Below are 10,428 nucleotides of genomic sequence, written 5' to 3'. Positions count from 1 at the left end.
TTTATGCAAAAAAAAAAAGCCTAGAAGTTGATACAAAAACAATGTTCGTGAGGTTTCCTTCTCTAGATAGTAGAACCAAAGGAGATCAACATTTTTTCCTTTGTCCTTTGCTTCATTTTAAAGCTTGTAGAATGAATGCGTATGTGCGTCTATGTGTGTGTATGTATGTATATAAATACACACACACATATTCATGTACATTGCCATTAGTTTTTAAAAGATTTTTGTAAAATTGTACTGATGGCCATCTTTTTGCTATTTCTCATAGGGACTGATGACACCTGGAAGAAATAAGTCACAGACATGCAGAATGCGATCATAGACTAGAAGCATTTGGGGAATAAGAAAGCATTAGAACGACAGAGCTAGAACAAATGCCGGGTCATCCCCCATCATTTAAGAAAGTGGGAAAGGTGATTTATATGGGACCACAGCACATCTAGATGAACATCCTGAGTGAAAAGAAACTGACATAAAGAACACAAAATAGTGACACCAGAGAAACGAGTACCAAGGGTGGGTACAAAAACATAAAAGGGCTTTTATATCTACTCAAGTTAAAACACCATTCATCCAACTCCCTGGTTGAATGTAGCCTATCACAAATGATTCTTTAATTCCCATTTGTCTGAGGCTTTACTTTACATGACCTATATTCTATTTTAAGGGTTTCTGAGCTTCACAAATGAGCACATGATTTTCCTCCTTCCCTTTCGACTGTCCCTTATTTCAATTACATAAATCACAATGGCTTACTTTTTCTTGGAAGAGGTTTTCTGATTTCCTCTTCTCTTGGCTCCTTCTAAATTCCCCGGATTCAGCGTTAAGCCTTTGACTCCTGTCCCTTCTCATGGATAGACATTCTCCTTTCTTCCTCCCAAAAGCATTCCTTTCCTCTTGGTAGATCCGTGAGTTCTTTCTGGCTGCCAGGATATGGGTCCTAGGCAGAGCCTGAGTGGGCATGTCCTCCCTGTGGCTACCGGAGTTTGGTAAATGAGCACAAAATTCGCAGGTCTGTGCAACTGTCCAACACCCACTTCTTTGAAAAGTGAATTGGAAGTCTAATGTTTCCTACCACATCGCAGCAACTGGATGCCACAGGGGTAGCCTCTGTTCTGTTGCAGTGATATTCCTGAAACTTTTGAAGGGAATTCCATTTAATGTTGCTAGGACTGTGTGTGTGTGTGTCTGTGTGTCTCTGTGTGTGTGTGTGTGTGTGTGTGAGAGAGAGAGAGAGAGAGAGACAGATAGAGAGAGAGAGAAAGAGAATTCTAGCAAAGTAATGTGTCTATGAGGGCTGGTAGATAATGCTACCCTAAATAACTTGGGCTTCCACTGGCTGGCTTTTGTTCATAAAATGCTAATCCTTTCAGGTGTAGACCTATATAAAACATTGGGGATTAAAGGTGCACAGAAGCCTCCAATCTCTTCTGCTGCATAAGGTAAAGATGTTTAACAATTCAAAATTATTCTGGGCTTACTAACAAGGAGTCATTTCCAATTCTTTATTAACTATGAACATGTGATGTAGATCATAGACGTGCTGAACTAATAACAGTCAGTAGACTATAGCAGTTCTTTTGCAGATGGCTTTTCAGAGCACAGCTGTCTTTGGGAAAAGTTAATTTATCACATCTACAGTGATGGAGAGGTCATCATTTCATTACACAAGGAAAACTGTCCTTGGTATTTGACTGAAAATAGTTCTTTCCTTGCATGGAAAATGAAGATGCCTTAGATTGAATGTGCACGGTCCTATGGTGACAGGTTGAAATTCCGTATACAGCGTCACACTGTGTATTTCCTCTGTAACTTTGAAAACAATAACAACAGTTGATATCGCATGAGCAGGAGGCTTTGCATGGGCGACCCCTCTTAATTCCCACAACCATAGTATGAAGCAGGTGTCACCGTCATCTACGTGATTTACTTGGATTGTACATGGCACAGGCAAGAGTCAAAGGCAGGCAGGTTTCTCACCAGAGTGCTGAGACGTCTACACTGCGGACCCTCCAGATACTTTCTAACAACCAGTCTGCTATTTTCTAGGGGGAACAATCCACTTCCTGCAGCTGTGAGAACGTTGGAAAGAAGGAGCAAGTGAACGCCTGCAAGAGAAACAAATCGTCCTGTGAAGCAGAGCCTGGTAGAGCATTCTTGGCTGGCTTGGTGAGCTGGAAAATTGGGGCAAGTAGTTGATTATGTGATTCTAGAGTCAATGAAAATGCCACATTACTTCCACCACAATCTCATTGCTTTGAAATCTGTTGTGCGGACACGTGTGGGGCACACAGCCTCCCCCAGGTGTAGACAGAATTACCCACATGGTGGGGGCCTGGCACTCTTTCTCATGCTTTGTTCCCTGAGGGCAATTTCGTGCCTGCACGGCTGGATTTAGTGCTGGTCTTGGGTGAGCTAGTCAGTCGTGGCGTGGTTGGCGTGTCCAGTTTCCACCCTCAGTTGGATGGAACCTCAATGTGATGGGCAACTCCTGTGTGTGAGGAATAAAGCCAGGACAGTAAACACAGATGAGAACCATTTACATTTTGTAAAAGGGACTAGAAAATGTCACTGTGACGGTGTAGACTTCAGATACACAAAACATGACGAGAAATGTCAGGACAAAGCAGGCATGGAAAAACAAGTCGGAACCAAGGCTACTTGGGCTGCGTCCTGCCTGCTGAGTAAGAATGGAGACTTGGGCTGGATGGCCCATCCTGGCTGTGACTCCTGGCATCATCCCTGGCCAGCTGTGCTTGGTCTTGTGCTGGTTTTTAATCTCTCTGAGCCTGAATTTCTCTCATCTGAGACAAGGCGTCATGCCAGTGTCTACCTTATAGGGTTTTTGTGAGGATTCAATGAATACACACCAAGCCCTTCAAGAACTATGCGCAGCAACAATGTGAGAATTCCTCCAGCAATGTCAGGCATCGTATTTTAGGACCAATCAATGATCCCAATAGCTAGGTCTCTTGTTCTGGACCAGGTACCATTTCCTGCGCTTTAATAATCACGTTCACTCTTCTATTTCTCACGGCAGCCTTGGGAGGTAGGCAGATATTATGATCGCCTTTTCGCTGATGAGGAAATGGGCCCTGAGGGACTGAGTGAGTTGCCCAGTGTTAGAGAGGGAGCCAAGTCGAGCTCCTGGCCCCGGTCCCAGTGCTTTCTACTGTCTTGCAATAGAGCCTCAGAGGAAAGCAGAGCAGCCTTGTGTTGGCTCCAAATCCCAGCTTCTAATCCATGATGTCATTAACCCCAGAATCCACACGTACCCCCAGTGGTATGCAAGTCTGGACAGATTTTATGATTCAATTCCAGAAGTTATTAGAGATATAGTATGGAGTTCCAGAACTTAGTGATGGGCTACAGTATTTGGAGTAGGGAGGAGGATGGCAAAGAATAACTTTTCAAAAGAACAAGAACTTGCTGTAGGTCCCTGAGCAACATAAAACTGGTTTTCAGGCCAAAGCTGCTGTTTTGGCATTTCTTCAAGCACATAGGTTCAGTAATGCTGAATGGTTTCTCTGCATCTTGCTCTGCAAAGCCAGGATAACAGCTCCTTGGGTGGCTGCTTTGCTCACTCAGGGAACTAAGCTGAAAAGCAGGCATTCTTTTCAGCTAAGATAAACTACACCTTTCGGAGCCCTTCGGGAATGTCTTGGGCTGAGCGACTCGGGCCTTGTCCAGCTTTTTCCTCTCAGCAGGCTCCGGCTATGGACGTGTGTCTGAGCTCCACGCAGCAGCCTGGGCGCCCGGGGGAAGGACTGAGCTCCCCGGGTGGCTGGTTAGAGGCTGAGAAGAAGGGGGCTTCGCAGAAAGACAGCACCGGGGGAGCCCTAGAAGGTAACCTCCTTCTTCACCACTTCAACAGTTGTCCTCAGTTGCTTTCCTGGCGATGACATATTCAAGTAAATTTCAGTGACAAGAATTTCCATTTCCTTTTAACACTAGATTTTTTACTATAATGAAGCTTAGCAGAAAAGTGCTGTTTTGCAAGCATAAACGTAATTCCTGTTTTTTCATTATTTACTTTTAAAAGTAATTCCTGTTTTTTCATTATTTACTTACCAAAGTTCACACATTTGTTTTTATTGCATGTATAGATTTAAGCTTGCTATATTTTTGTAACAAGAACTTAAAAGAAGAAAAAAAAATCTAGGTTCGTTTCTGCTTTTCCCCAAAATACATTCTTGGCAGCTTTGTCATATAGCGAATCTTTAGAAATCAAACTATATTTTCCCATTAGGACAATGTAACAGTTTAGGGTTACATTTCTGGGCATGGATTCAGTTGTAAATAAATAATAGACATAACAAATAATATAATAAAAGCCAAGATGCAGCATTTACAGTGTTTATAATTAAAGGTGGTAAAAAATACATCCCAATTCTAATAAATGAGAATGTTGTCAATTTTACTGAATTGTTTACATAAAAATGCAACTCTACCTTATCTGAAAATCTGATCTCTCTAAAACTATCAGAATAGCACAGATAGAATAAATGAAAATATTTCAGGTGTAATAAACATACATTTCTTTATTGTTGTAGAACCTCACAGGGTCTTATGAGAGAATACATGTATATCTATATTTCCTTGCAATGTTGATTGGAAAAGTGTAGCTGTCAAGCTTAATATTTGTCAGTTTATTTATGATGAGCCATTCAAAATCAGCCTATTTACTCTTCCTAGTCTCTAGAGAAAAATAAGTCCCCAGATGGTGACATATGCGAGGAGGGACAGGCATGGCCTGGATGAGAGTGGGGCAGGGCAGGGAAGCGGCAGGGGCTGGTACAGGTCCCTGATACTCTGAGCCACCACCCAGCAGTGTGCTGGTGATGGCTTGTACTGGCACCTGAATTTCAGTAATTTTTTTGTAGCTGGCTGTTATATATAACCATCATTCAAATTTAAGTTAGAATCTTATTATTAAATAGATTATATTAAAGACAAAGGATATTAAAGACAAAGGTATATTAAAAGCGAAGTTGATAAATACTCAAAAGTCATCATTAATTGTTCTATTACCTCTTCCTAATATCTACGCTCTCGAGGGTAATCGTGTCTATGGTGCCTGTATGGTAGGAACACTACACAGTGGCGAGGTACTGCACGTCTTTCCCCAGCGACGTCATGCTGCTTCTCTAAAATCGGCATGGTGGGATTAATGGTTATTAAACATTAATCACCCTATTCTTCGGCCTTCTTCCTGCCTCTGAACCAGAATTCAGAGTCAGTCTCTCAGTTCTGTGTGGTAGGAGCTGGGATTCTGTTAGATGTCGGTGGCTTCCCAAAAGAGGTGGGGAGAGCTACAGGGCTCCCTCCTTTTTCTACAACCTCCCTACAGCCTCCTACCAGGGCAGGTGACAACAAAGGACAAGGTCTCAGGACTGAATTGGCTACCTTTATTAGAGGGGTCTTGCAAGTTCACTGAGGTCCCAGGTTTCTGGAAGCTCACCTTTTGTGTCAGGGCAGAGAATTCTCCTTCAAAGTGGTAGAACATACTAAATCAAAGTCCCAGGCGAAAACAACACTGTGAAGGGCCGAAGACACCCGTGATGCTAGTTTACAAATGAGTCACTTCATTCCCATTTTTTTCAGTGTGCTGCACACTGATACTTTTGTACTATACAACAAAAACCGAATTTCTAGATGAATTCAATGAAAATATATAGAGACATAGAAAATACAAGCTCCGCGTTTTGTTCGTGGATTCAACAGACATGGTCAAATGGTTGTGACTGTTTCTAAAGGCTCACTCCAAATCCCTCTACTTACTGTGGAGCTGTTACGGGCATTTGCAGAGCAGTGGCATGGAACTGTTCCAGTGTGTATGGAATGAGTGACACCTGAAACACCCAGAGGCCCCGCCCCTGACCTGAGGGATGCTCTGCTGACCAGGTTTCTCCCAAGACCCACTTCCCTTTGCCTCGTATTCACCTCCTTCTGCCTTCCACCTTGAGTGCCTATTTCAGATTAAAACACTTCCAATGTTCACCGGCTGCCTCCTCTACCTTTGTCCAAAGCCCATATTTTACCTCCTGTTAAACGTTTTACAGTCATATCTCAGGCCACAAAGGCAGGTTTCGTGCAAACAAGACTGACCTTCCTCCCCGCCAGTCTCCGCACTGTTAATTCTTTCCCAACGCTGGGACCAACACCTTTTCCTCTGCTCCTGATCCTTCTTCTGCACACTTTGACTCACTGCTCTTTTTACTCCCAAACACTCTGGAAAACCTGCAAACACTTGTGATCCCTTGGTGTCGGCCCAATCAGGTGCTCTTTTCCTCTCATTTTATATGTCATTTGAGAGCTGCTAGCGTGGGTCATGGGTTTAAAGGAGTATTTAAAGCAATGTAACTTAATAGCCAGAGCTCAGTTGACATCCTCCCCCAGGGATGTGGGGCTGGCTGGGCTTGGGTGGCTTCTACCTTTTGAGCAGCAATTATAGGAAAGATTGAAGGAACACGCTCCAGCCAACATGTGGGAATGTTACTTCACTTCAAGACCTAAAAATAGACAGGTCTGGCTGGGTGCGGTGGCTCATGCCTGTAATCCCAGCACTTTGGGAGGCCAGGGCATGTGGATCATGAGGTCAGGAGTTTAAGACTAGCCTGACCAACATGGTGAAACCCTGTCTCTACTAAAAATACAAAGATTAGCTGGGCGTGGTCGCACACACCTGTAATCCCAGTTACTCAGGAGGCTGAGGCAGGAGAATCGCTTGAACCCGAGAGGCGGAGGTTGTGGTGAGCTGAGATTGTGCCACTGCACTCCAGCCTGGGCAACAGAGACTCTGTCTCAAAAAGGGGGGAAAAAAGGCAGGTTTGTGTTTACCTAGCTCCTCTGTATCCAGACAGCTCATTTGTGCAATTTTGCTGGTAAATTCACCATTTTTCCATCAGCAAAACATATGGTGGGGACGGATCCACACCTCTTCTGTCCTCCCCTAAATAAAGAAAGGGCCCAGAGCATTCTTTGGCATTTTGTCATGTGATAAAAATGTCACATCCAAATTTCATGTCCCCGTCATCCCATGTAATTTAATTTTGTGCCAATTTGCAGGCGTTCTCCTTGATAGCATCATCCCCTGTGTTTATGGAAAGGTCGCTCAATCTAATGCCGTCTTACAGTTGTACCAAGTGTGTCTTTGCACTGGATTTTAACAAATCATGAACTCCAGTTTATTTTTCTACTTCACAGAATCCAACAGGATAGAACCATCTCTTCACAGCCTCCAGAAATTCGTTCCTACAGATTACGCCAGCTACACTCAGGAGCATTATCGGTTTGCAGGAAAGGAGATTGTCATCCAGGAATCCATAGAGAGTTACGGAGCGGTGGTGTGGCCAGGGGTGAGAGAAGTGTCACGTTTGTGATGTCAGGATTTCTGGAGATATCAATTCCGTACTTCCGAGTTGCCTTGGACAATTTGTCAAGTTCCTTCCTATCCTGTGCTTCTCAATTTGAGAAGCCCCTGGGGGGTGTTGGTGGTGGGCTTGGGATCAGCAAAAACAGTATTTCTTTCAGAAACACTGGTTTTACTTTAAGCTCTGTTTCTTGAAACATTATTTTTATATTAAATAAACTCAGTTATATGAGGAAGTGAATGCAAAACTTATATACATTGTTAAGAAAAAACCCAGAGATTTAGAGTTTAGATATTGCAGTGGGCATCTCCGAGACATGCCCGTCAACCCTCAGACATTCATCTCTCTCTCTCTCTCTCTCTTTTTTTAAATTTTGAGACGGAGTCTCACTCTGTCGCCCAGGCTGGAGTGCAGCGGCATGATCTCGGCTCACTGCAACCTCCACCTCCTGGGTTCACGCAATTCTCTTGCCTCAGCCTCCCGAGCAGCTGGGACTATAGGTGCGTGCCACCACGCCCGGCTAATTTTTGTATTTTTAGTAGAGATAGAGTTTCACCATATTGGCCAAGCTGGTCTCCAATTCCTGACTTCAAGTGATCCGCCCACCTTGGCCTCCCAAAGTGCTGGGATTACAAGTGTGAGCTACTGCGCCCGGTCACCAGCCATTCATCTCTTTTCCATGGGGGCTGTGTCGGTAGGGACGTTTGGAAGCATGACTTTGCGGCATGTTACCCCTGTCACAGCCCTGAGAGGATGGCACTGAAATGAGGGCAGTCCTCTGGATTTTGAGTCAGAAAAGCTGCCATTTCCAGGCTGGGTGGTCACAAATGTTCACTTCACCTCCATTTGCCTTCATTTCCATGTTTAAAACCTAGGGTGTTGGTAATGTCTACAGCACTCCTGACATGGTTGTCGGAATTGTGAGAATTAATTTCAGGTTGTGAGATTAAATGAAGTCCTAGTGTAAGCTCAAATGAGCTGTCCTCATTAAAGTAATATTCTTGCCACCTTCAGCTGAGGATATAGGGATGCAGGCCCATCTGCTGGCGTGGTAAAGCTCCCGACTGGGGTGCAGGGCAGAGCCAAGTTGGGCAGTGGCCCTCGGAGCCAGCGCTGTCGCTTTTCCCACTGCAGACGTTGTCAGTGCTTAGAAAGGCTCCAGATCAGAATTTCTCAATCTGCAGTCTTGTTAAAATGCAGATTCTGATTCAGGAGTTCCGGGGTGGGGCGTATTTCTTACACATTGCCAGGTGATGCGTATCTGCTGGGCCAGGGCTGCCACACTGAGTAGTCCTAGTTAGTGGTCCCATAGGGCTCCCTCAGGTTATCTGGTGATGACACAGGATGGGGAGAAGGGTAGCCAAAGGGTTACAGGCTCTTAGGGTGTCGACTTTCACTCACTCCCAAACAGGGAGCTCTATTTTTACACCTTATGCATATAATTTCCTTCAACCAAAGGCTTTTCTTTGCCTTAAAAACAAGTTTGAAAATCATCAAACTACTCACAGCTTCCTATTGTAACACATTTGGCAAATAGACGACAGCAGTGGTGTAGCGAAAAAGTGGTGTAGTAAGAGATCAGAGGCCGGGCATGTGGCTTACACCGTAATCCCAGCACTTGGGGAAGCCGAGGCAAGAGGATTGCTTGAGCTCAGGAGTTTAAGCCCAGCCTGGGCAACATAGTGAGACCCCATCTCTCTTTTTAAAAAAATAATAAAAACGAAGAGATCAGAAATTGAAAAAAGAATATTTGTCCACCTGACTGTTTTATTCTGAACAAGGTATCATTCATGCACCAAACACTAGCCTCTCACGAAACCTGTTCCCTGAAAGCTGCATAAGAAGGGTATCTAGAGTGGGATGGCACCCTTTTCCTGTGCGACTTCAGGTGCAACTCTGTGAAAAGATCCCTTCGGAGTTTGCTAACAGGACTGGGGCTGGGGGGAATGTTTACAATGTCAAAAGACATAGCTGTTCCCGAGAAAAGCTTGGTCTCCAGATGACACCCTGGGGTCAGCCCCTCACAGAGCAGGGCACCAGGAAGGATGCCTGCAGCCATCTCCAGGAAGTTTCTCAGAGCTGCCCTCTGAATGGCTCCAGGTGACACTCTCTTCCTGATATTGACCTCCTCCCCCCCAGCCCCCACTGCAAATACTACTCTTCTTTCCTTAAGGACCAAAGAACTCCTTTCTTTAAAACTTCCATTCTAGACTCTGGAGCTCCTTGCAGTGTGCTGCGGTTGGTGCTGTTTATGTCACACCGATGTTGCTATTTCACCCACCACCCTGGCCTTCCACACCAGCTGGCTTCTCCCCGGCCCCTTGAAGTCGGCCCTGACTCCTCGGCAGCTCTGTGGTGATCCCTCTCCCCTCAACCTGCTGTACGCTTCCTCTACAGCACTTACCTCCCCAGAATGCAGTTTGTAATTGGCTGACATGGCCCCCAAGCCCCACTGCTGAGTTCCCAGACAGTAGAGATGACTGCGTCATATTCATCTTTGCTTGTGGCAGTTCAATATGAACAGATGAAGATAAAATGGAGTGACACACAGGATCAGGTTGGCTACTAAACCTACCACTGGTAATCCTCAGAGTGACATGTCTCAAATCATCCTGGTTGCCCCCACTTCAAACTGGGCCCCAAATAGAAAGTAAGAGCCCAGAGGAAGATGGGGGCATATCATTAGCTAGGGCCTAACTGTGTAAGTAAATCATAGAGTTCATTATTTTTTTAAATCTCAGTGTTCACATTCCTCACTCTAGGTTATTTATACTCAAATTTAAGTAACTTTGTCATTTCTTCTCATAACTCTTCCTAATCTCTCCAATCCAGGGCACTGCTGGTTGATTCCTCATGGCCATAAATGTAAACACCTCAGCAATCAATGCAAATCAAATACCCTTTACTCTTTGTGGAAAGGTTAGAGGAAGGTGGAGGCAGAAGAGAATGAATAAAGAAGAAAGGGATGTTAGATTTCCTGTATAAAAAACTAACAATATTTAGTTATATATTGTTATATATATAACTAAATGTTGATATATAAAACATTTTATAT

General features: G+C 44.4%; 1 protein-coding gene across 1 annotated transcript in view; it reads left to right on the top strand.

Moving 5' to 3' along the window:
- Positions 1-3,195: 3,195 nt before the first annotated feature.
- The window catches only part of METTL21C (methyltransferase like 21C), a 9,645-nt gene continuing 2,412 nt past the window's right edge, over positions 3,196-10,428 (top strand). Inside the window, 3 exon segments of the mRNA XM_011977226.1 lie at positions 3,196-3,283; positions 3,691-3,846; positions 7,207-7,457. Coding sequence (XP_011832616.1) covers positions 3,244-3,283; positions 3,691-3,846; positions 7,207-7,457 — 447 coding nt within the window. The 5' untranslated portion in view covers positions 3,196-3,243.

Source organism: Mandrillus leucophaeus, unplaced genomic scaffold (assembly GCF_000951045.1).
Source record: "Mandrillus leucophaeus isolate KB7577 unplaced genomic scaffold, Mleu.le_1.0 Scaffold175, whole genome shotgun sequence".
NCBI lineage: Eukaryota > Metazoa > Chordata > Mammalia > Primates > Cercopithecidae > Mandrillus > Mandrillus leucophaeus.
This window is presented reverse-complemented; position numbering and strand designations above follow the sequence as displayed.